The 25448-nt window shown below is 55.5% G+C and overlaps 6 protein-coding genes across 6 annotated transcripts; 4 read left to right on the top strand and 2 right to left on the bottom strand.

Annotated features, from left to right (window-relative positions):
• Positions 1-894: 894 nt before the first annotated feature.
• GCG54_00010970 (uncharacterized protein) lies at positions 895-2375 on the top strand (the record flags this gene model as incomplete). The annotated part of the gene is made up of 8 exons (XM_045410880.1): positions 895-943; positions 1537-1556; positions 1614-1648; positions 1702-1715; positions 1771-1785; positions 1841-1974; positions 2032-2179; positions 2230-2375. 8 exons carry the CDS (start codon positions 895-897, stop codon positions 2373-2375), a joined length of 561 nt encoding a protein of 186 aa, XP_045267938.1.
• A 1354-nt stretch (positions 2376-3729) lies between these two features.
• Positions 3730-5526, bottom strand: GCG54_00010969 (Acyl-CoA dehydrogenase apdG; the record flags this gene model as incomplete). The annotated part of the gene is made up of 4 exons (XM_045410879.1): positions 3730-4066; positions 4137-4245; positions 4307-4562; positions 4708-5526. 4 exons carry the CDS (start codon positions 5524-5526, stop codon positions 3730-3732), a joined length of 1521 nt encoding a protein of 506 aa, XP_045267937.1.
• A 992-nt stretch (positions 5527-6518) lies between these two features.
• Positions 6519-7766, bottom strand: GCG54_00010968 (uncharacterized protein; the record flags this gene model as incomplete). The annotated part of the gene is made up of 1 exon (XM_045410878.1): positions 6519-7766. The coding sequence occupies one exon, from the start codon at positions 7764-7766 to the stop codon at positions 6519-6521; it is 1248 nt and encodes a 415-aa protein (XP_045267936.1).
• A 2326-nt stretch (positions 7767-10092) lies between these two features.
• GCG54_00010967 (Lysine-specific histone demethylase 1B) lies at positions 10093-11995 on the top strand (the record flags this gene model as incomplete). Its single annotated transcript, XM_045410877.1, has 3 exons — positions 10093-10245; positions 10440-11025; positions 11100-11995. The coding sequence occupies 3 exons, from the start codon at positions 10093-10095 to the stop codon at positions 11993-11995; spliced, it is 1635 nt and encodes a 544-aa protein (XP_045267935.1).
• Positions 11996-13949: 1954 nt separating this feature from the next.
• On the top strand, positions 13950-20273 carry GCG54_00010966 (Autophagy-related protein 2; the record flags this gene model as incomplete). Its single annotated transcript, XM_045410876.1, has 3 exons — positions 13950-14123; positions 14198-20206; positions 20256-20273. The coding sequence occupies 3 exons, from the start codon at positions 13950-13952 to the stop codon at positions 20271-20273; spliced, it is 6201 nt and encodes a 2066-aa protein (XP_045267934.1).
• A 2547-nt stretch (positions 20274-22820) lies between these two features.
• On the top strand, positions 22821-24026 carry GCG54_00010965 (uncharacterized protein; the record flags this gene model as incomplete). The annotated part of the gene is made up of 2 exons (XM_045410875.1): positions 22821-22857; positions 22999-24026. 2 exons carry the CDS (start codon positions 22821-22823, stop codon positions 24024-24026), a joined length of 1065 nt encoding a protein of 354 aa, XP_045267933.1.
• Between the last annotated feature and the right edge of the window lie 1422 nt (positions 24027-25448).

Here is a 25448-nt window from a genome sequence, read left to right as displayed (position 1 = left end):
GATAGGAAGGTACCTTACCTTACTTGCCAGCTCCAGGTCTCACGCTTTAATTCACCGTGACCTCTCATCTCCTAACGGTGAGTGGTAGGAAGGTAACCACCCACGTCAAACCCTCCCTCTGCGTAACAACCTATAGCAGCTACAAAGTGCCACGGCTCCTCCTGCTCCTGCTGCTACCGGGCTAAGTGAGGTCGGGTGTGTAAGGTACCTCCTCACCTTACCTACCTTCCCGCGACAGGCTCTTCCTCAGAAAGCCTCTTGCCCCTTTGATTGGACGCTACGAATACAGGCCATTTTCGCACCGGCTCCACACCGCAGCAAAGCGGTGGACTTTGGAAAAAACACTGAAAAGACCAATCCCACCACCATTTCCTCCCCCCTTCTTCCCACAACCTCCTCCATCGCAAACACAAACCTTGCAACACTTTTCCGCAACCCCTCGCTCAACAGAGATTTCCGACTCTGTTTGCTCTTCAGACGCTGTGAGTACAGTTTTCCCCTTCGTCCCTGGTCGCATTCGTCGTCGTCAAAGGCCATCGCTGGCGTCACCCTGGATTCGACATCATCGCCGCTGGCCCTGCTGCCGTACCTGGACGACAAAAGGGAAAAAAAAGCCCAGCCCAGAAAAAAGCAGATTTACACTTATCCATCTCCAACTTTTCCCCACATCGCGCGCGCACACATGCCACTTGCCACTCCCCCCCACCTGAACCACATCCCATCGCAACAAACCTTTCGTCCGCAACATCTCAATCTCTCACCAAAGCTTGGCTCATGATTTCCTTCCACGACATCTTGCTTCGCAGTCAACGAGCAACCCGCATTCTAACGAATCGCTCCCACAGATCAATCAGTACATCTACTCGACATCTTCACCCGCCACCAAAGCCCAAAATGGACTTCCAGGGATCCGCCGCTCCTCCTGCCCGCACCTGCTTCACCTGTGAGTTACCCTGACTTCACTTTTTCGTGGTCTCCTTTTCAGCTCTCCCCGCCAACCGCCACACCCGGCAATTTGTATTTTTTCCCGCATTTGCCTTTCTGTGCGGGTGGCTTTTTGGCAATTCGGGATCGTCTGGTATCCTGATCTCGAGGTCTCGTTGCCATTGGCTCATCGAATTCTCACCGCTTGAAACGCCTCTCTTTTCAGCCTGCTATTGGTGGCAGTCTATGCAGCTTTCCTTTGGGGCATATGTTCGCTGCGCGCGCAACTGCTTCATTGGACTGTCTGCTTGGCTCCGTCATAGTTTCGCTTGCGGTAGTCATGCCGCAGAAGCATGGGAGTCTGGCTTGTCTCATGGCCCTGGTAATGCCGTCGTGCACAATCAGTCTGGCAGGTTGATTCGAGGATGCCTCTCGCAAAATCGCGTTTCAGATATCCCAAGTCTACATGGACAGATTCGTCAAGAGGCCCGCCTGGAGACTATTGCGACGTCCTACTGACTTCGAGCTGGTGTGCCAGTGACACCTATCCCATTCCTTACTTTACATCCCACTTGTTGAAATGAAGCGAAGAGTCTGACCAGAGATATTTAGGCGGTGCTGCCGGCCACCAGGTATGCCTCGAGAAGGGAGTGATGATATCCATCGTTCAAGCTGCTGACCAAACGTAGGCCCGCGAGTGCCCCAACCGTGGCGCCGCCAAGTGGTATGTTCTCCTGCTATGGTGTTCAAACGGTTGATACTAACTTTTTCGTGTAGCTACAACTGCGGCAGTAAGTCATCGTTTTCGCCTTATGCCTATGAGATAACTGACAATCTCTGCTCCAGACGAGGGCCACATGAGTTAGTCCAACTGCCAAGCTCTTGACCCTGTGGACTGTTCGCTAACTTTTCCCAGGCCGTGACTGCCCCGAGGGCCCCAAGGACACCAAGTCCTGCTACCGCTGCGGCCAGGCTGGCCACATCAGCCGCGACTGCCCCCAGGGAGGCAACGTCGGCGGCGGTGGTGCCTCTAGCTCCGAGTGCTACAAGGTTTGTTACTCGCCATTCGATTTCCCAGCGCAGCGGAGAAGCTAATGCGAAGCCCAGTGCGGTGAGGTCGGCCACATTGCCCGCAACTGCCCCAAGTCTGGTGGCGGCTACGGCGGCGGCTTCGGCGGCGGCTACAACTCCGGCGGCTACGGCGGTGCCAGCCAGAAGACCTGCTACTCCTGCGGTGGCTACGGCCACATGTCTCGTGAGTACTCCTAGGATCTAAAGCAACTGGACTTTGGCTGACGTTTCAAGGCGACTGCACCAACGGCTCCAAGTGCTACAACTGCGGCGAGAACGGACACTTCTCTCGCGACTGCCCCAAGGAGTCCTCCGGCGGCGAGAAGATCTGCTACAAGTGCCAGCAGCCTGGTCACGTTCAGTCCCAGTGCCCCAACTAAGCGCGAGCTCGTTATTGCAACGGACGATTGGTGACGACGCATTGGCTTGCCTCTCAGCCAGAACCGCGGTTTATTACGACGATTCAGACGGCCTCGGGGCGAAATACGGCTCACTCTTACGAACCTGGCATTGCGGCTTGCTATGTACATTGGAATTGGCTCTCTTTTTTCTCGTTTTCTCTTTTTTCTTCCTTGCTCACGGCAAACAATGGGACACTCGGCCTGCGGAAAAGTTTTACACGGAACGGCATATGAAATCACGGCTTTTTCTCTTACGCACCATGATACACCTTTTCGCATATGAACGTCGAAAGCTTCGGCATCGTGCGGGCTTGGTCGCATCGGTTGGATGACGATTGCAGTCTAAAGACAAAGCTTGCCTCTCCTCTCCACGGGAATGATGATGAGGGAGGAGAGCAGAATAGGGTGGAGACGGCTCGTGGGTGGAAAATAGTTTTCCGACCTCTTGATGATAGATTTTGTGGTCGGCTCTTGGGGGTGCTCAAAAAGCTGCGGCCCTATGGCAGCATCGGTCGTCTCAGGGCAGGAAAATGGAAATGTTACGCGTATACTTGGTGTTGAGACGTGCGTGCTATGAATTCCTTGATGTTTGGCTTCGCGATTGTATGTTGCCTTGTTGTCGTGCAAGCACATGTCAACGGGAGCTGCCGTATCCAACAACGGAAAAGAGCTCGCTGATGCTAACAAAACAGCATCACGGTCCTTGCAGAAACCTAATACTGGCCGAAGGCCCTGAAACCCGGACACATCCGCGTCATCCCAAGGCAGGACATCTCACCGTCTGCTTTGCTGATGATGCAAACTTTTTCTTGATTTTTGGGTTTTCAAAGAGCGTTGAACACGGGTTCGGCTGCCTTTTTGTCACCCGAAGGAAGAAAGAGACCCAGCCGCGCCCGAAAGAGGATGTCTGAAACAAGCACGCCAAAACCTACGATGCCCCATTTAGGTAGTGAACCCTGCCCCTGCCGCTGCCCCTGCCCGCTCCCCGCTGAGAAATGTTGTTGCAGTTGTATTCGTGCTAAAGTATGTATATCCGAACTTTGGCATACGGGGGGGTCGTGGTGCGTAAGGTAGTGGTCGCGCCCGGGGTTTGCTTGGCGGAGGAGGGGGGGACGAACGGGGTTTACTCCGAAAAGGAAACGGCCCTGAGTCGTGGAGATATTTTCGGGATTTTTCCTGAACGGGAGGGTTGATGGTGAAAGGATGTACACACGGGCGAAGTTCTTGATTTGATATGTTTTATGTTGTTTAGTTCTAGCGCCTGTCTTTCTCTTTTCTACCCTCACGGGGATTTATTACAAACTTGTTACACACGTCCAGCCACTTTATCTCTTTATAACCTCGACTTGGGCATGAACTTCATGGCCTGCCTGACGCCCAGGTCGCCGAGGACCTCCTCTGCGCCGCCGAGGATGGCGTCGAACTTGTAGGTGCGGTTGAACATCTCGACGACGCGGCCCATGCCGGTGCGTGTGAGGCCGCGGCCGCCCCAGATCTGGACGGACTCGTCGGCGATCTCGTGGGCGGCGCGGGTGGCGGACATCTTGAGCAGGCCGATGGGCCCGCCGAGGTGCTTGGCCTGTTCCTTGTAGGGCATGTTGCACATCTGGTAGGTGATTGTCTCGAGCCAGGACTGGTTTGCCTCGGTGAGGGCGATCATCTTTGCGAGCCTGTTGTGGCGGAGTTGTTAGTGTTTTAGCTTCAAGGGGGTGGAGGAAGGGGGCAGAGGGGGGAACGGACTTTTGGCGGATGACGGGTTGGTCGATGAGGCGCTTGTTGAAGACGAGGCGTTGGTGAGACCATTTGAGGGACTCTTCGACGACGGTTCTGCATTGGCGGATCGTGGCGCCTGGGGGATGAACGTGTTAGTTACGTTGTTGTTTTCTGTCAGGGGTAGAGACGACGCTTACAAGCCATGGTCCAGCGCTCGTGGTTGAAGTTGCTGAGGATGACGTGGATGCCCTTGTTCTCCTGGCCCAGCAGGTTCTCGACGGGCACCTTGACGTTGTCAAAGGTGATGTACGTCGTGCCGGCGGCGGGGGAGTAGGAGGTCTTGATGGGCTTGGTGTTGACGCCCTCGCCGCGCTCGATGAGGAGGACGCTGAGGCCTTTGTCGGTCTTGACGCCGGTGACGAAGTAATCACAGAACACGCCGTTGGTGATCCACTGGAATTACAAGGTTAGTATTCGTATGGGTTCAGCCGGCGTCTGCCACTTGCCTTCTTGGTTCCGTTGACAATCTGTTCGAAGCAGCTGTTAGTACACGCGTGCTACGACAACTAGACGCTGTGATGACGTATTGTGTACTCACGTAGTGCTTCCCGTCAGGCGTCTTCTCCGCCGTCGTCCTCAGCCCTGCGACGTCACTGCCGGCAAAAGCCTCCGTGATGGCTAAGCAGAGCTTCTTCTTGCCGCTGAACACCTCCTCCGATACCTTCTTCTTGAGGGCCTCGGAGTTGGCAAAGTTGAGCACGACGGTCAGGCCGATGGTCATGCCCGCCATGTTGCCGTCCTGGAATCCGCGGCAGTTTGTCCGCGCGAGCTCCTGGCTGACAATCATGTCGTGGAAGTAGTCAAACTCCTCGCCCTTGGCGACGCCGCCGAGCAGCTCGACGCCGTGGAGGTGCTTCCCGGGGCCGAGACGCATGTGCAGCACGCCGGCCTTGGACATGCGCTCGATGAGCTCCTGGGAGATGTAGTCGCCGCTCTCCTCGGCCTGCAGCGCCTCGGGGGTGACGTAGGTGTCGGTGAACTCGCGGATGGCGCGCTGGAGGGCGCGGTGGGAGGGGGAGAAGTACGGGGACTTGAACTGCGGCGTGAGCCAGAGGGGCTCGCCGTAGGGGACGACGGAGAGCTCGCCGGGCTGCTGTACGACGACAGAGGGCTTCTCGCCGGCGACGGTGCCGATGACGAGGGTCTTGTCGTACTTTGTGAGGACCTCCTGGCGGTGGAGGTTGTAGAACTCGGTGGTGGCGTCGCGGCCGGCGACCTGGCGAAGGACGGACTCGCCGCCCGGGTGGGCGTCGAGGAAGTCTGTCAGGTCGTAGACCTTTGCGTCGATAATGCACCAGAGGGACTCGTCGTGGTTGTTCTTTGCGACCTCGTCGCGGGAGTACGTCTTTGCGGCCATCGTGATGTGTGTGGGAATGGAGCTTTCTTTGTTGTTCGATACCACCAGGGAGTTTGGGAGATTCGACTAATGGGAGACTGAAGCTTCAATGGCCTGGGTAGGTGCCCGTCGTCGTCGTCGTCGTCAAAGGGAGGATAGGTATCGTCGGCGTGTAAGAGGGAGGCCAAGTCGTGCGTTGTGTCGTTCGAGACGTGGGACAAGGTGTCAGGAGTGCCAGTGACCTGAGTCGGACCAGATGACATGTGCCTTTAGGGGGCGGTACATCGGTTGACGTCGGTCGGGAGACGGGCGGCCGCAGACAGCCATGTCTGGAAGGTTGGCCGTGAGCCTCGGCTTGTGTGGAGTGTGGAGGGCGCCTGGCGGACGGTGCTGATTTCGGGAGAGTTGTGATTGGTTCGAGGGAGGCTGGGGGAAGAGATGGCGTCCGGGGATGCGACTGAAGACCAAATCGGGGGTTGCCGAAGCTTTGACGCGACTGGGGTCTTTGATGATTACTCACGCTCCGTGTGCTATCTGATGAGAAATCGACTAAGATGGAGAGATGCTGGGTAGTTGACGACGAGATGTAAGCAAAGTTAGGGGCAAAGCCGAGTTCCACGGAAAGCTGATGTTTGGTACACTTTGCGATGCGCTGAGCATTGGACACCAGACGGGGCCCCCTGTTAATGCTTCCCCCACAGAGGAAGATTTACCCCGCAGAGGGGCGCATCATCCCACTATGAGCTCTACCTTATCTATTCCGAGGCTGGAGATCCTCTTTCAGTCTAGCATCTTTCCTGTCTTGGTGCAGAGCCTCTTCAATAGACGTTGGGGCCGTCAGGGATGGAGGGATATTGATCAGATGGTCTCATATCGGCCGAAGCACGACATCGGATAGTGAGTGTTCATGGTTCAATCAAATTTCTCGGGCTCTGCGCAGTAAGATGGCCTCGCCTACTCCATGACCATCCAGGTTGTCAAATGCAACTCCGTTAAAGCCTGCCTCACTGCCCTCAGCCCAAGACGTCCGTCCACGATGGTTTAAAGGTAAGACTAGGATCGTGAGCCAAGCTGTACATTGCCAGCGCGGTTGCCAGGTGGGCACCTGCCCACAATGTCAAGGTGACCCTGACCGGTTTGGGCACTCCATGGCGATCGACATTTGCGAGAAAGTGTCGTGCCAATAGGCCAAGCCCGAATGTCGAGAACACGCCCGTGACTTTCCATGTCCAGTCCTTGGGGCGAGCATTCGCGTGGAAAGCGACGACCCCGTTTTCCATAACCTCCACCATGGGTGTGCAATTCCATATGATGTTGGCGAGGACACCAGATAGCCAGACAGGCACAGCAAAACCAAGGGCGCCATCCTTGAGAATTCGTAAGACTCCACTGCTCTTCCTGTAAGAAAGAACACCGAAGGTGATGGCGGATGCTGGTCCGCCCAGGAGGACATTCACGACTTTGATCCACGCCGCCAGATTGGGGTGTTTGACACAAATTCCAGTAGCAGCAGTGCCTGCAAACCAGAGTAGGAACCAGAAAGAAAGGATTATAGCCAGGCCCTGTTGCATCGTGGCTTCATTTTGCTCTTGAATGTCATCGTCAAATGTTGCGGTTCTTGGCGACGAAGGAGGTGCTGCAGGGCTGAGTATCGCCTCGACGAGTCCCGTGACGCCCTCCCGGCCGGCAGTCGACCCAGTCAGCCACAAGAGACACAAAATGACCTCGTCACAGAGGAAACTTCCCAGATATACGGCCGCCAAGACCTGTGTCCAGAAGATGCCTCGGCAGGCATAGAGCTTCGTCGCTTGCAGCACAGGGCCGAGGACGAAAGTGACGACACGAATCAGCGTGTTGCGCTGTAAGTTAACCACGTCACGGTGTGCGGATTTCTCATCGACGTCATACTTGTGCGGCGCGACAACGAGGGTCCATTCGAAGGCATGGCGAACGCGGATGCAGTTGAGGGCCTCGATAGCATTGACGATGCAAAACACAGGCGAACACTTCAGCGCAGGACCCCATGACGATGGAAACCCGACGATGCGGCCCGAGGGCTGGGTTACAGTGTTCAGAGCGACAGCCACGAGGGCCCAAAAAGCGGATTGCCACGAGAGCTGGGCGTCAGACGTGTCGGCGGGTGGCGTAGGTTGGACAGCCTGGCCCTGATCATCGTCATGGTCCTGTTGGGAAGTCCCGGACACGACGAATAGCAAGAGGATGAGGATAACAGCTAGTGGAGAAGGCGCTTTGGTGAGCATCGTGACCCCGCGGATGAGGCTCTGGTAGGTTTCTGGTGCCCGGAAATGCAAAAAGACAAGACGGCCGGGTCGGCGGGGAAGCTATATCAGAGGGTCGGACTACATGTTGGCGCAGGATGGAATCCCTGGTCAAGTCGGCAGGGTCCAATGGGGTTTATCGGGTCCATTGGTGATCGACATGGACGAGCGTCGCTCAATTGAGAATGGCTGCAGCGATTGCGGTGGGTGAGCAGACGAGGGTTGTCGCTTTTGGCGAGTGAGGTGAGAGCAATGGAAAAGAGCGAGGTCTGAGGGTATCGTCGGCTCCTCCTCATATGTACATTTTGTTGTTCGTCATTGCTGGGCGGCCGTCGAGTCATTGGATGTCGATGACAGGGTGTCTGGGGCAACACATGACGGCGATGGTGTCAGGTCTTTTTTTGTTCCCGTCCGTCGAGGGGCAAGGTAAATGCTCGGCGAAAATTGACGCAGCAGAGAGGAGAGAGAGGAGAAGACAGACAGAGAAAAAGTGAGAGAGAGAGAGAGAAGGAATGGGACGGGGAGGCAAGGGAAGCAGGAAGGGAAGACCAGGCCAGGAGACTCAGGGAAAGCGCATGAAGGAGAAAGAGCGGACAGGCGGGAATGGAGATTTTAGTGGAGGGATGACGCTGCGGTGGAGCAATAGCAGTGAAGTGTCACCAGAGCCCCTCCACCGTTGCAGCGAAGCAGCGATTCGGGGACCCCTCCACCCGCTATTGCCTTCCTGAGGTGAGGTCTATTGTAGGGGCGGGCAGGCGTTGCTTTGCTGTGTGCGTGTGCGTGTGTGGTGTTGTTGCCCTCCGCTGCACCATTTCCTTCATCCATTGGATTGCCCCTCCACCATCCTGTTGGGTTTGTGGTTTCTTGTCGTCAGTCAGGTCAGGTCCACCGCACAGCACCGCACCGCAAGACCGCAGCACAACTTTCATTGCCTCCTCTGGCCGCGACGGACGGTCGTTCCTCATCTGCTGCTGCTGCTGCTGCTGCTGCTGCCGCCGCCGCCGCCGTCACCTCACTGTTCCGTCCATCGTTTGACTCGCGGGCTCGTTTCCCGAATTCCCAGCAAACAACACATACCGGCCGTCTGCTCCTCCGTCATCCTCGTCCTCTTTCACTCGGGCTTTTTGTCCCTCTTTCCCCCCTTTCCTGGCCATCGGCATCCTGTCCTTCGTTCGTCGAGGCCTTCCTGACGGTATCCCGGATGATATCGAGGCTTAGCGCGCTCACCAATTCCCCCGCCCGATCGCTCCTAATAAGATAGTAAGTCTGTCTTTCTGTTGCTCCTCCCGTCTCTGCCGTTGTTTTCTCCTTGATCGCTTCCCTGCTTCAATCACAACCCCATTCCGCCAATGCTCCCTTTCCAATGCCCATACATCACGTCCACCGGCGCCCGCAAAGCCCCAAAAAGGCGATGCCGCACTCAATGATAACTCGGCTGCCGTCTCTTGAACGAGCCAAGGGCCAGGTGTACTCGCACTTAGGAGGAGCATACTCCATTCTCTTGCGAATCATTGGCTGGCTGTCTGGATCAACCGCCTTTATGCGACAACTCGACAGGCGGAGGACTGAGGGAGGGGTTGGTTGGTTGGTTGTCGCTGCAGTGACAGAGTAAGAGACTCTATCACGCTACTCAGCCCGGACCGACCTCACCCCCTCTGCCTTTTACCTACTGGACAGTCCTGTTCCACTGATCTCTCCGTCTCTTGCCTCTTATCAATGTTTCGGTTAGGTAAGGCACTTTGAACGGCATTTCGATGGCGCATAAATGGGCTTGTCTGGATGTGCTCGCCTCTGCTCATGGATGCCGGACAGAGCTTCCATGGTTTAGGTGGCTTGTGAGCTATCATAAGCTACTACTACGCCTGCTTTACCACGGCTTCGCTTGCCGCACTCGACCTTTACCTTATCTGGACTTCTTGCGCTTATCCCTCATGGCGGCGCATGTCCGCGACCCAAACAGCCGGGCTCATTGTACATATCAGTCCAAGACCCATGATCCCCTCTCCCCCTCAGCCAAATGCTAGCCGCTGGGGGCAAGACATTCCACCACTTTGCTCGTCATCCCCACATCCAGCCTGACCTCTCCCCAACCCCAAAATCCCCTTACGCTCCTTCTTTTGTCTCATCTGTTCTTGCTTTCGCCTGGATCTAACCGATCTCTTGTGACTTTATTTGGTCCTCTCACGGACTAGTGCCCCAGTGGCAGCATCTGGCTTAGTTTGGCGTTCCTCCAACTCTCCAGATCCTCCGGACTTGCTTCATCATATACCTTCTTCACTCACCAATTGCTTCTCTCGCATCTGCAACAATGGACGCTTACTCAGTTTCGTATCACAGCCCTTCAAACCGCAGCACATCCCGCATTTACCAGGACCTTGAATCCTGTCGACTCCAAAGCCTCCTTGGAATCGGCCAAGAAAAACTTCTACTCAGATCATTGACCATGGATTCATTTGCGCGGGTAAGTCTCCTTCTCGTCAACCACGTGCCTAACGTCGCTAGTGGGACGCTTCGGGCCGGTACCGCCCAACGTCTTCCTTGATGGGAAAGCCGTCTTGACTCCCCTGTCCGTACCTGTCACACATCAGCGTACAATACGATGACCGCTTGCTTGCTTCTTTCCTGCCAACGCACCCTGCTCATGACAAATTACAGCGCAAACAATCCGAGTCAGGCCCCAGACCACATATTGCGATTGTCGGCGCCGGCCTCGCTGGTTTGCGCTGTGCCGATATTCTCATCCAATATGGCCTGCTAGTAACCATCATCGAAGGCCGGACGCGCCTCGGCGGACGCGTGGTCCAGGATAAACTTCCCAATGGATATACCGTTGACCTGGGCCCGAACTGGATACACGGCACCGACGACAACCCCATACTTGACCTGGCCAAAGAGACAGATACCGCCGTCGGCAGCTGGGATCACCGGACTTACATGGTCGACGAGGATGGAATCTTGCTTGACCCTGCGGATAGCGAACACTACTCCAGCATCATGTGGGGCATTATCCAGGATGCTTTTCAACACTCAAACAAGAACACTGCCAGCATTCATCCCGACGAGAGCCTCTGGGACTTTTTCCAGGAAAGGCTGGTTGAGAAGATACCCGAAACGGAAGAGGACTACGCCAAGAAACGCTCCATTGTTCTTCAAGTTGCTGAATCTTGGGGCGCGTTCATTGGGACTCCGGTTCAGACCCAAAGCCTCAAGTTCTTTTGGTTGGAAGAGTGCATAGACGGCGGTAAGTGACTCTCCCTGGCAGAAGTCCCGCAAGGGTGGATAGTATCCTCAGAGCCAGGGTTGACTTTATTCGAGAAAACCTCTTTTGCGCCGGCACCTACGAGAAGATCCTCGAGCGGGTCGCGGAGCCGGTAAGACACAACGCGGACATCATGTACGATGCCCGCGTCACCAAAGTAGAGCTCAAGACACCGGACCGTCTGAAACCAAGGGTTCACACCGATACCGGCCACGTACTCGAGTTTGACGAAGTTGTCATGACTGCCCCTCTTGGGTGGCTGAAGAAGAACCTGCAGGCATTCGACCCGCCCCTACCTGAGCGGGTTGAGCGCGGTATCAAGGCCATCGGGTACGGATGTCTCGAAAAGGTTTACATTACTTTCCCCAAGGCGTTCTGGCTCGCTCCGGACGACGCCGACGCCCCAAGGGTGCAGGGCTTCTGCCAGTGGCTGGCCCCTACCTACTCTGCCAAATTGAACCCGAAGCGGTGGAACCAGGAGATTGTCGAGCTCGCGTCGCTGGGCCCGGACTCGCATCCGACACTGCTATTCTATATTTTTGGAGACGAGTCCAAGTACATTACGGAGGAAGTGGCGAAGCTGAAGACGATACCCGAGAGAAACTATTTCCTTTACGATTTCTTCAGGCCGTACTACTCCCGGATGCCGGGCTACGACGAGAGGTCGCCCGACTGCAGGCCCACGGGATGCTTGGCGACGGACTGGCTGCGCGACGACCTCGCGGGCAACGGCAGCTACAGTAACTTCCAGGTCGGACTGGAGGAGGGCGATAAGGACGTCGAGGCGATGCGCGAGGGCGTGCCGGAGGGCGGGCTGTGGCTGGCCGGCGAGCACACGGCGCCGTTCGTCGCATTGGGCACGGCGACGGGTGCGTATTGGAGCGGTGAGAGTGTCGGTCGGAGGGTGGCTGAAGCCTACGGGAGGGCTAGTAGCAGCGCGGATCAAGAGTAGGAAACGCTAGAAGGACTCGGAAGAGAGAGAGAGAGAGAGAGAGAGAGACCCTTGATAGAAAGAGATGGGCGGAGCCGTCCTCGGAGGTTGAACGTCTTCATGTGACCTTTTACTTCTACGTTCCATTTTACGGTTATTAGACTTGACTTTCTTCATGGGACGATGGGTATGGACTGTTGGCCGTGTTCACTGAAAGATTTACTTCATTCCGTAATGCTCAGCCATGTATGTCAGCACGGAAACTGAAACATAAAGGCCCCAATTCCATGCGGCGTCAAACGGGCACGACGGGCTTGAAGAAGTCTTGTTTTATGGTGGCTAACTGTTGGCAGAGAGGCGCAGAGGTTCATGTCAGTTGTGCGTTGGACAAAGAGGTTATCTGATCCATAGACGACGATTGGATGTCTCTGCATGCGTCATTCCGAGTACCTCATTGGCTGAGAGAGGAGGACTGATATGGTGCAACAAAGCAGTATATAAGGTACGGACAAACAGAGCAACCAACCCAGCGTGTCTGGTACTTTTGAGATTGAGCCACACAACAACAATGCATGTTTATCATGCTCAGGTTTCGTCAAATCAAAAACCCAGTCAGGGGGAGGCAGATAGATTGTTGCCAGGTGTACGGCCAGCAACAGGGCTACCTGGCATGCAATGCTTCCGACACTTTACGCCGGAATGACGACTTGAGACAGCTGGCAGCCAGAGAGAGCGCAAGAGACAGCAGGAGTGGATGTGCCGGAGGAGTCTGAAAGGAGAGGAGGGAGGGTACGTACCGCGGAAAGGCGTAGCGTGCAGTGGAGGGCTCTATCGTGCTGCATCGCTCAGGTGGAACGGGTGCACGGTGCAGCGTACCAGCCAGGATAGCGCCTGGATCGCCATTCCACGGTGACCTCTCGCCGCCCCAGGAGGTACAGTCACAAGCCTGGCTGCCCCCAAATCAAAAGCCAAGCAACGATTGCCAGCAGGTAACGAGTCCTTATCGATAAGCAACTCAAGCGGCAAGCCCCCCGGAAAGACAGGCACACCCCAGACGCAGAGTCAACTGACGAATACCCCTGCACACCCTGCCGGTGACGTGAAGGCGGCCAGAGAGTCACGCGCTGTTAGAGCCTGAGGTGTGGGGGGAAGAGACAATCTTTAGTGCACCTGCTTGGCTCCATCCATGCTTGTAACTCCCATTCCATCCATGACCGCCTTTGCCCCCCTCCCCCAAAACCCCAAGTCCTGTATGGCAGTCGGTCCCCATTCTGCCACCCGTCTGTCACTCATCACCAAACACGCACTTCCTACTGTCCAAGCCACTCCATCTGCCTTAGGCTGGCTTTTTTTCTGGCTTATGCCTATCGTCCCGACCTTTGCCGTGCACTTTCTGTAAGGTACCCTGCTTTGCCTTTCTTTGCCGCCGTTGCTGCCTTCCAGCTTGTTGTTGAAACTGCACAACCTGAGGAGGTGCATCATACAGTCTGACCTGTGCCTGGTTCTGTGTTACTTACCTACTATCAAGCCCAACTTATCCGGCATCGCCCTCTCTCGCCCTCTAGCGACGCTCAACGATTTCTCGATACTTCTCTCTCAAGGTCCCCCGTAGCGAAACCCTATCATTGAATGACGAACGCACCATGAACTGTGTCCCCGCCTTGGGCCGGGTGTCTTCTGATAACACGGCGACTGCAGCCTCCAGCCCCCCAACCCGGTGAACCGCCCCACGATACCCGACTGCCCTGGTTGCTGTAGCCCCCAGCTGCAGCATCACGCCTGCCTTCAGAGGCCAATCTCGCCTTTCCAACCGCCAGTAGGCTGTCTACTGTACGGCAACAGCCGCCGTGCACCACTCGAAATACTCGTCTTCCTCCAAAACCTCCCCGGATTGTAGGACGATCTCGAACCCAACCCAACTCACCCATCGAGAGCGTCCGGCCCGCGGTCGCGGAACGACCACGACCAGCCCAACATGGCTACCATATTTCAGAGCTTCCGGAGCTCGACTCTGTCGAAGCGCTTGCTCATATACGCCCTGCGGCGTCTCGAGCTGCTCGACGAGGAGACCCTGGACATGGAAAACCTCCAGTTCGCGCTGGGCAGGACAACGACAGCAGAATTCAAAGATGTCGGAGTGCGCCTCAAGGTACGTTGATACGCCATCCGTGCGGGCTTTTAGGAGCAATACCAGTAGACTAACATGAAGTGCTCAACCTCCAGAAACTCGAGCGCCTGTTGCAACTTCCCGCCTCGTTCCAGATCCAAAAAGCAAAAGTCCTGAAGCTCAGCGTCACGATTCCCGTCGACTTTTACACGAGCCCCATCATTATCGAGATCGACGGCGTCGACGTCCGGTTGAAGGTTTCTACCGGTGGCGACGATACTAAGGCAAAGGCCGCCACGCCCTCGACCGACGACTCCAGACTGCCGAACACCGTGAACCTCGCCGAGTCCTTCCTCAACGAGGATGTGGCTCTGAAAGATGCCTCGCTGGCGGACGAGAAGCGGAGGCTGGAGGATGCTCTCGCCGCCGAGACGCAGGACCTCGGCGGCTCCATGGCCATGAGCGAGAGTTCCATGAGCGACGACGGGAGTCAGTTTGGAACGGGCCAACCGTTATCCTTGCCGGGCTTTCTGGCCGGTTTCCTCCAGGGAATTGTTGATCGCATCCAGGTACGCATCAGAGGCGTCACGTTCCAAATGGACGTTGAGGTCCCGATCGAGCCGAACGCTACTGCGCCGGAGCTGGTCACTTTTGAGCTTGCCCTGGACCGCATCGATGTGGAGGGCGTCACCGCCGAGACACAGAACGAGGAGGGCGCCCCGGTTATTGCGCCCAAGGAAGGAAAACGTCAAGTCGCCTTGTCTAGGGTTCGGGCGTACTTGATATCAGAAGCGAACGTCTTTTCGCAATTTGCTCGCTCGCCATCGATTTCGTCGCCTGCTGTTTCTCAGTCGCCATCATTCAGCGAGCGGGGTGCCGCGTCGAGGCATAGTACATTCCGACCTAGCATGCAAGACAGCTTTCTCTCTTCCACCTCGGACGAGCTTTCTGAGGTGGACGACGCTTTGTTGCAAGATAGCGAGGAGGCCTTCAACATCCCCTACGACTTCTCGAGTCAACCCGAAGAGCCGGCGGAGGAGGAAGAGACGAACACGCCGCGCGCGTCGATATATCAAGACTTCTCTCCGCGCGGGCACGTGCCTGTCTCCCAATCTACAATTTTGGGCGATGATGATCGAGCTGCCCCGTGGGCTAGCTTCCAGCGAGAGGCGAGGTCAGAGCCGTCGCAATCGACTGAGGGTATGCCCCCCGTCGCATTTACCGAGCCAGGAAACTTGGAGTCGTCGCAGCATTCCAGCACCACCAGCCGCAGCTCTGGTCCCGCCGAGGACGAGGATCTTGCGCAGTCGCATGTTTTCACTCACGAAGAGGCCGAAAGCATGTACATGAGTGCGTTCTCTCAGACAGAGGGCCAAAGTGCTGGATCCCGTATGCCGGGAGGATGGGACGACCCCAGCCCCGAGACTTCCCCCGTGTTCAAGAAGGTCAGCCCAGTCTTGCGCCAGCCATCGCCGCCCCCAGTCGGAGATGAAGTTGTGAAGGAGCCGTCCAGCCCTGAATTCACAGACGCACCCGTACCGTCCCACTCCGCGGCTTCCCCCGCGGTCGGCGATGTTGAATCGGGATTCACTAGACATGAAGCCCAACGGTCGTCGAGAAGGAATTCTGAGGATGAAGGTGTTGCAGACGCCCCTGCCCCGGCCGATGATGTGGCGACGCCGAGAGGCCCGACGAGACTTGTGAAGGAAATCCTGTCTCTGAACACCATATCATTATACGTCCCATCGTTACACCAGCATGTGCATGTCCCTGCGGACGCACAAGCATCTGTCTTGAGCCAAGCTCCAGGATCACCAGGCTTGGCGAGATCTGTGGCACCTCAGGTTCCTGGGGCCTTTTCCGTGTACTCCACGTCGCCGGGTATGAGATCGAGTGGCGTGCCCCGGTCGCCCGGTGTAGTCTTCACGGAGCCACAAAGCGATGGCGACGTTGAGGTTCACTTGTCGCCGTTGGAAGTCCGCTTCGACGCTTCTTTGGCATACTTACTCGCAGTCGTCGTTGGAAAGCTGATGGATGCCCTGAAGGGCACCACCCCTACTCCTGCCCCGAAGACAACTACTACTACGACGAAGTCATCGCAAGAGTCATCGATGCCTGACATCAAAGTGGTGTTTGAGAAGATTTCATTGCATTTCCTCCACCAACTTGGCGGTGTTGCTGACACCGCCGAAAGAATCTTTGGCTCTGGGGGATTGCAGATGCAGCCGGAGATCCTTCTCCGTACAGAGCTTGAAAATCTCAGCCTATCTCTCAGTGCTGTCAAGAACTCCCTCGAAACAACCATTGACCTGGAAAAGTTTCGTTTTGGCTATGCAAAGGACGACATTATCTGCTTTGATCAAAGTTTGCAGATGCGAGCGTCTGTAATGGACAAGTTTCCCTCAGCCGGCTCCGATATATCGGTGAAGGTGATCAAATCGCCCAACTCGACTCGGACGGAGATTACAACTTTGCCACTCTTGATACAGCTGGATCTGCAGAGGCTGGACGAGACGTTCAGTTGGTTTGGCGGTTTGAGCAGTTTTCTTAACATGAGTTCCTCAATGACCTCGAGCGCTTCTCCCTCTGTCAAAACGCCGGTCCAGCCAGTGCCCAAACCTCGAGGTGTTCGATTTGATGCCCCCATTAACCCGGACGACAAATCGGCCGCTTCCGAGAACAAGATCGATATGAGAGTCGGCGGTTTCAACCTGGAGTTGAAGGGCAAGGAGTGCAGTGTCGGCCTTGAAACAAGCGCTGTCAAGATGGTGAGTCGAGAGCTTGGTATCGGATTCGCCATCAGCAAGGTGCGCCTAGCGGGCCCGTACATCCGAAGGTCCAGAGGAGAGCCACCCATCTCGGCCGAGATCAGTGGTGTCAGATTTGAGTACCTCGCGACGCCAAAGGACAAGGACCTCGAGCGCCTTCTGGAGCTTATCATTCCTTCCAAGGTCAAGTTCGACCAGGGCGACGACGAGATTATGGTGGACACCCTTCTCAGGCAAAGGCGCAAGGGCGCTGTCCTCCGCGTGACGTTCGACCAGTTCAACGTCAGAGTCGAGCGCATGCATCAGCTCAACTGCCTCCCCGCCCTGGGTGAAGAAGTCGCAAGACTGGCGACGGTAGCAAAGTACCTCCCAGAAGACGACCGCCCTGGTGTGCTTCTCCTAGCGGAAATCAAGGATCTTGGCGCGACTGTCGATATCGGTGGTAAGATCGGCATCATTAACGTCAACCTCAAGGGATTTGAGGTCGCGCAGATTACGGTACCCTCGCTGGTGGCATTCGGCGTACACGCCATTTCCGTGAATCGCAACCATCGAGAGGACCTCGTGAGTTCATCAACAACGCTTCCTCCAGGCACACTCACCCAAGGCCCGGTTCTCATGGTTCGCATGATTGGGGACGAGATGGAGCCAGTGATCAAAATCAAGATGCGCGATGTTATAGTGGACTACCGGGTGCCAACCATCATGGATGTTCTCGGACTCGGCGAGGATGCCACTCCTCAAGATTTTGAAGCCAGCCTCGCAGCCTCAGTGGCCAACCTCGGTGAACAAGCTCATACAGCCCTGGCCGGCAAGAAGCCTCAACCTCCTCGACCTTCGGACCCTGCTCGACCCAATAGTAAGCCTATGACGGTCGACTTGGTTTTCCGCGATTGTTTGATAGGTCTAAACCCCTTGGGACTCCCCTCCAAGCTCCTCATTGCGTTGACAGATGCCCGGCTTCAAGTGGTTCTGCCCAAGGACGTGGATACGACGGCGACGTTGGATCTCAACAAGGCTTCAATTCTCCTCATTGACGATGTGGCTAATATAGGCGCGACCGCTTCCACTGTGAACCGTCGCCAATCGGCGGATATGTCGTCGCAACAAGTCTCGCGACTGGCTGCTCAAGGCTTCGTCAGCATTTGCTACATTTCTTCGGCGAAGGTCACTGTGAAGGTTACAGAAAGTGAGGAGGATGGTGAAAAGCATGTCGATGTCGACCTACGTGACGACCTCCTCGTTTTGGAGACGTGTGCCGATTCTACTCAAACCCTCATCATTCTCGCAAACGCACTGAAGCCACCGACGCCACCTAGCAAGGAGAACAAGTACAGGACCAAGGTTGTTCCAGTTCAGGACCTCTTGGCTTCGATATCTGCAGAGGCGTTCGGAAAAGCCGAGGGCGATTATGATTTTGACAAGGACTTTGGGCTCGCCCAGGAGCTCGGTGGCGACGAAGAATTTGACGTCGCGAGTGATGAAAGCCCACTGCATATTGATTCGCAATATTACGGGGACGCCGGTCCTTCGGATACCCTCTTTGACGCAGAGGGCTCGGTCACATCAATAGGAACCACAACTCAAGATACCCACGACGGAGTGCTACTTACCAGCTTCAATGCCAGCGCATCCACGCATGTGTCAGACGACGGTAGTGATCTCGTTATCGAGGACAACTTCTTCGACAAGGGACCGGATATCGACGGTAGAGCCCAAATCTGGAACTCGTCAAAGAACACCTACGACCGAGCCCCGAAGGAACTCATCCGGAAGGCTCCTCTCCGAGTGTCGATTCGTGATGTGCACGTTATTTGGAACCTCTTTGACGGATATGATTGGGAACGCACTCGCAGTGTTATTAGCAAGGCCGTGCAAGATGTCGAAGAGAAGGCTTTTGAACGTCGCCGACGCTCGGAACGCATTGCATTCGAGGAGGACGCGGAAGAAGACGAGACAGTAATCGGCGACTTCCTTTTCAACTCAATTTACATCGGCATCTCGACGAAGCAAGACCCCCGGGAGCTGGCGCAGATGGTCAACCAGGAGTTGAACGACAATGCGACCGAGACAGAATCCCTTGCTACGACGGCCTTCACAACAGCAACAGGTCGGGCTGGCGGTGCACACAGACCCAAGAAGCGGTTGAGACTCAACAGGAGCAAGCATCACAAGATCACATTCGAGCTTCAGGGCGTCAACGTCGACCTGATTGCTTTCTCTCCCGACTCGGGAGAGACCCAGAGCTCCATCGATGTGCGCGTGCAAAATTTGGACGTCTTCGACCACGTCCCGACCTCGACGTGGAAGAAGTTCATGACATACGACCAGGATGCTGGCGAACGGGAGATGGGTACCAGCATGGCTCACTTGGAGCTTTTGACCGTCAAGCCCCAGCCGGATCTCGCGGCGTCTGAGATGGTATTGCGAGTGACGCTTCTGCCCCTGAGGCTTCACGTCGATCAAGACGCACTGGACTTCATCACCAGATTCTTCGAATTCAAGGACGATAACGCTCCCGTGCACAGCTCACCCAGCGATATTCCATTCCTCCAACGTGTCGAGGTGCGCGACATTCCGGTCAAGTTGGATTTCAAGCCCAAGCGCGTCGACTACGCCGGACTCAAGTCGGGTCGGACCACCGAGTTTATGAACTTTATCATTCTGGACGAAGCTCGCTTGACTTTGCGCCACACCATCATCTATGGTGTCTCTGGCTTCGACAGGATGGGCAAGATTCTGAACGATATCTGGATGCCGGACGTCAAGGGCACTCAACTCGCTGGTGTTCTCGCTGGTCTGGCACCCGTCAGAGGCATCGTTAACATCGGCAGCGGGTTCAAGGAGCTGATTGAGGTCCCAATCAAGGAGTACAAGAAGGACGGACGCATTGTCCGTAGCATCGGCAAGGGGGCCGCGGCCTTTGCGCGCACGACGGGAACTGAGGTGATCAAGTTCGGTGCCAAGCTGGCCATCGGAACGCAGTACGCCCTCCAGGGTGCCGAGGGCTTGCTCAACAAGCCGCAGACCGACAACACGTGGGAGGATGCTGATCTCGATCCAGAGGAGAAGAAGCAGATCTCCCTATACGCAGACCAGCCTACTGGCGTGATTCAAGGTCTCCGCGGCGGATACTCGAGTCTTACGAGGGACTTGAATATGGCACGCGATGCCATCATTGCGGTGCCAGGCGAAGTCATGGACAGCTCCAGCGCGCAGGGTCTCGCAAAGGCAGTCTTGAAGCGAGCTCCAACCATCATTTTCCGGCCTGCCATTGGGGCCACGAAGGCTATTGGCCAGACTCTGATGGGCGCGACGAACAGCTTGGATCCGCAGAACAGACGCAGGGCGGAGGAGGTGAGTACTCCGGGAGTCTCTCAAAAAATCATTGCTAATATTTGTCCAGAAATACAAGCGGCACTAGATTCCAATGCTTACAAGCACACGCACACGATACACCAGATACCAATTCGGTGGTTTTACTTTGTTCAAAGGGCTCAGGATTCACCCACCCAATACGACTGCATGAGACTGCATCATAGACAGGCGAAGGAGGTTTCTCGACTTATTTTCTCGACTTTTACAATGGGCCATGGATGTCACAGAATGCAACGCAACGCAGGTCACAGAAAAGAAGCGTTATCATGAATTATACACATCAACACTCCTCTTCGAATGGACATGTTCACAAACCGCAACGCTGGCCTTAACGGAGGTGGGGGATGGTGGACGGATGAATGGCATCAGCAGGAAAGGGACTAGGTTCCTTCTTTTCCTTTAATTTTTTTTGCGATGTTGCTCGAAGATGGTTCAAAGGGCGGAGTCGACGGACTTTGTATGCCTCGAAAAAGGTATTTTAGGCGTTTCAAACCACCGTTCATTTCAAACAGAGTCGATTGCACAAGACAAAATGTGCGGCATCCAGTTTGCGAGCATAAAACGGCTTATCAAGCAAAGGTGGTTGGTAAGGACGGAGTGATGATGCTTTGATTGGCAAAGCGGACTCGGGTGTTTCTAGGCGCCGGGATCTCGGAAACCGATGAATGGGCGCCCCACATCCACTCCTGGCCCTTCTCTCGCTTCTTCGCCGTCGTCTACCTGGACTGCGACCCTGCAGTTGTTTCTTCCATGAAGCACTCTCGTGTCCGTTGTTAATGAGGATAATAACGCTGAATTAACCTCTTGGGTTGATGTTATGTGTGCTACTTAGTTCTCTTTCGCGGCTGTGCGTTGCTGCATGTAATTACCTCGGGGCTTCACGCGCGCGCGCGATTTCCCATGGATGCCGGGTTGTTGATCACGTCAATGACAAGCTGCACGTTGTGCAGCTCCGCCGCTGGCTGTGATTGGTTCGAGCTGCTGTGCAGTTGCAGCCTGCAGCTTCTCTTAGCTGGCTGCTGGCAGGCAGGGCCCCCGTCGTCCGATCTAAGATGTTGCAGGGGAGCACCCCGCCGGATGATTTCGCAAAACAAAGAGGCTTTTTTTTTTTTTTTTTTTTGCTATCCCTTTTGATACCAATGGTTAAGGTTCAGCGCGAAAGACGCGAGAAGGCAGGGCGAGATTTTCCAGGGCTGCAGCTGAGATGTCTGGGGTCACTTCAACTGACGGATTGCACCTTTCCCAGGACATCCGGATGGTTGACTGTTACGATGGACGGGCGGGAAGAAGGAAGGGTAGGTTCGTTTCCTGAGTCGTGAGAGTTATCCAGGGGACCTAGAGCCGGCGACAACCGTTGCCATTCTCGGCGTATTAGAGGAACTCTGATATAGTTGTCCGCCTCGTCTCCGCCTATCACGACCGTCGCGACCGTCACGGTGTCAGCTCGGGGTTTCGTTCCTATGACTCTTTGTCGAAAGCTGCCTGCCCCTCAGTAAGTCCATCTTGGTAAACGCTCCACGCCATGTAGAGGAGGAGGTTAACGGGGCGTAGGCGGGCGGGCTTTGACAAATGGCAACTCTGGCAATCTCTCATTCCCAAGTGTCTTGAGTCCTTATCCGTAGAGATATCCCGTCGGCGGGGAGATAGATACACTGACTTGGTTACTTGTACGGATACCTAAGTGCAAGCCCCAACCCCCCTACCCATCGTCCCCGTTCCTGTCCGCTGTCCCTCCCCGCCGGCCCGCTGTCGCAAATGCGCCTTTGCTGCTTTCGCATTTTCTCCATTTGCAGCGCCGCCGGCTGGCCACAGCCCCTGTGCTCCCCTCCCAAAAAGTCCGATGTAGCAAATATGATGGCGTCATCGGCGTTCCGGCCGATCGGAATCTCTCGCTGGTTATCAGCCTTTTTTTCCCTCTTACCTGAAGACGGGACAGCCCCAAAGCTACGCGCAACCCGCGCGGACCCTTACCTAGTAGCTGGAGGGAGCAAAAATTCCCGTAACCGTACCGCGCGCCCTTTGAGGGTCTCTTCTACGGGCAAGGGACAGCCAGAGGTGGGAAGGAGGTAGGGGGACCTAAGTTACTTTTGGGATCGGATGGGGTTTAGTTGACGCTACGACTCGTGTCGCATTTCTCATCTTTCTCGTGTGCTGCCTTTGCTGTATAATTCCCCATTTTCGTCGAATGCTGATTTCCCCATTCCCCGGCCTTAGAGTTTTCCGGATCTGGTGGTTTCTTACCTTACCTACCCTTCGTCGTCCCTCCGTCCCTGCCCCCCTTGGCCTTGACTTCCTTCTTGCATCTTTACATATTCTCGTTCAACAATCTCGTGAGAAGAAACGTGGTCTTGTGTGTGTGTGTGTTACTATCTCCCGGCGTGCGCAGACGGTTCCGTTGTTATCCATCTCTCGTCATTACCTGCTCTTTTGGTAACCCCGCCTCCACCATCGGAACCTGCCCCGCCGTGTCGCGCGCGCGCATCGCAAAGTCGCAAGCTGTCGCAAACCGAGCGCTGAAGCTGAAGCTGAAGCTCCGAGGCCAAGATCGCATCGTTCACGACTTGCTCCTTTTATCATCACCAAGACCGCAAACATGTCGGACGGAAAGCGCGCCGTTGACTCGGACAAGGGTTCGTCTCTCACTCTCACTCTCATCCCTCACACAACCAAATTCACACGATGAACAACCCCAACCCAAAAAGAAGCTATCCGCCATACACAGAACATCCCCTCTCACCACCGAACCCCCCAAAGCTAACAAGCCTCCCCAGTCTGGACGACCCTCATCACCAACCTAGACTACCTCTCCGGCCTCCTCACCCTCCACCACTCCCTCCTCAAGTCCGGCTCCGCGTACCCCCTCGTCGCGCTCTACACAGACACCTTCCCACCCGAGGGCCTCGCCGCCCTCGAGCGCCGCGGCATCCCCGCCCAGCGCATCGAGTACCTCCTCCCGACCGCCGGGCGCGACTACTCCAACGACCCGCGCTTCTACGACTGCTGGAGCAAGCTCACCCCCTTCAGCCTCGACCAGTACGCCCGCGTCGTCCAGCTCGACAGCGACATGCTCGTGCTGCGCAACATGGACGAGCTCATGGAGCTCGAGCTCGACGACGGCGACTTCGCCGCCGAACACACCCCGGCCGAGCTCATCGGCGCCTCGAAGCGCGTCGACGCCGAGAGCGGCTACGGCTCCGGCGAGGACGGCAACGGTAGCGAGCTCGCCGCCGCCGGCACCGGCAAGCGCAACCCCAGCGTGCGCGTCTTCGCCGCCGGCCACGCGTGCGTCTGCAACCCGCTGAAGAAGCCGCACTACCCCAAGGACTGGACGCCCGAGAACTGCGCCTTCACGACGCAGCACGGCAGCCCCGAGGAGGCGCAGCGCGTCGGCCCGGACCCGGTGACGGCGAGCCCGCTGGGCTTCATGAACGGCGGGCTGCAGGTGGTCAACCCGTCGAAGCGGCTCTTCCGGCAGATCGTGCAGCACATGGAGCAGGGGGCGATGGACATGGACTTTGCGGACCAGAGCCTGCTGTCGGAGCTGTACCGCGGGCGGTGGGTGCCGCTGCCGTACGTGTACAACGCGCTCAAGACGCTGCGGTGGGAGGGCGTGCACGACGAGATCTGGAGGGATGCGGAGGTGAAGAATGTGCATTACATCCTGGCGCCGAAGCCGTGGGACGAGGTGGATGCGGAGGGCAACTGGACCGGGAAGGAGGAGAGTCATCGGTGGTGGGTCGATTTTAACAATGATCGCAAGGCGTCGGAGAGGGCTATTGGGGTTAATGACGGGTTTTAAGGCTTGGACATGGTCTTTTGTTGTTAGTAATGATTTTGTTTGATGAGATGGAAGAGAGTAATGGGGAAAGGAACACATTGAAAAGAGGATTTAGACGGGATAAGGGATGCTGAGACGGTGTCCTCGTGGACTTTTTGAGATAATACCCAGGTATTAATCATGCTGCAAGAAAAAAATGTTTTTGCGTAATTGGAATATAGGTGTAGTATGAATTCTCCATATCTACGGTTGTGATGGTTTCTACGAGAAGCAGCAATCTAGGGGCGCCGCTTGCTGACAACATGCGCTTTCAGACCTATGGACGTACGGGAGTGAAAGTATTGCCAACATGGCGTACATGCTTCACTCTGATTGTGACGTCTGAGCTTGTTGTTTCTGTCTGTCAGTTCTGTTTCTTGCGTATTCCAGAATACGCACATGTTGTCTGATCATCTTCTGGTCATTGTTGTGAAGACATAGACACATATGCCGGTGTCGAGCAGAACTCTCTACAGTGTTGAAGAAAAATCAACCACGGCGTGTCCGTGACTAAATTTGTTTGAAGAATGGAAATAAGAGTCCTGGCAAACATTATATACGTCGCCAAAGTCTATGAGGCAGCTGCAGCAATGGCAAGTGCTTAAGGACTCGTTAGCTGGGGTTTCTACCGTCTTCAGATCTATAAATTATGAGTCAAACAGTTGTTCTCAACCAAATAAACAATCAGCTCACATTGCATGACTCGATTGCCAATGTGGGCTGGCCTCAGGCATTGCGAAAGTGAGCTAAGGTGTTGCGAACAACCTTTGGGCAGTTGACAGGGTTCTTTGGTGAGCAGATATGAAGACTGTACCACCCAGTCGCTAACCTATCGATGTCCTTGACCTTTGGGGAACGATTATCACAGAATGTACTTAGGGCCGCGTCAATTTGGCATGTTTTGATACGCCTGTCCACTTATTCTTTGCGAAGCTATTAGTTTCGAGTACGGCGCATATCGTCGTCGTCGTAGAGATGGCGGGGCCACAGATGCCTCACCCCCATTTGCTGTTGTCCTTTGACCCGGTGGTTCAGCTATTTCTGCTTCACGACTCATTTCCAAACGGACAGTCTGGAGCCATGCGTGTCAGCCCAAGTGCCAACCACCCAGAAGTTAAGCCTCTTTCCCGATGGTAAACGATATGCAAATTCTCTTCCAGTTAGTCTGGCCATGTTTGAACTTACGCAAAGACATAGATGCTATTACTAGATAACCCAAAGTCTAATGGGAACATTCAAGATAAATAAGGGTTCATACTCTTAGTTCTGCCAGGTCCACAATGAAAGGTTTGCGCATCCATTTCATGGACGAACCCTGCATGGGTTACCAGGTTTTTCAGTGACCATTGTCGAGCACTGGAAGCACCGTATCTCTAGATATTCGCAGTACAGGTCTCAGCATAA

Source organism: Colletotrichum gloeosporioides (assembly GCF_011800055.1).
Source record: "Colletotrichum gloeosporioides strain Lc1 chromosome Unknown consensus_17, whole genome shotgun sequence".
Classification (NCBI taxonomy): domain Eukaryota; kingdom Fungi; phylum Ascomycota; class Sordariomycetes; order Glomerellales; family Glomerellaceae; genus Colletotrichum; species Colletotrichum gloeosporioides.
This window is presented reverse-complemented; position numbering and strand designations above follow the sequence as displayed.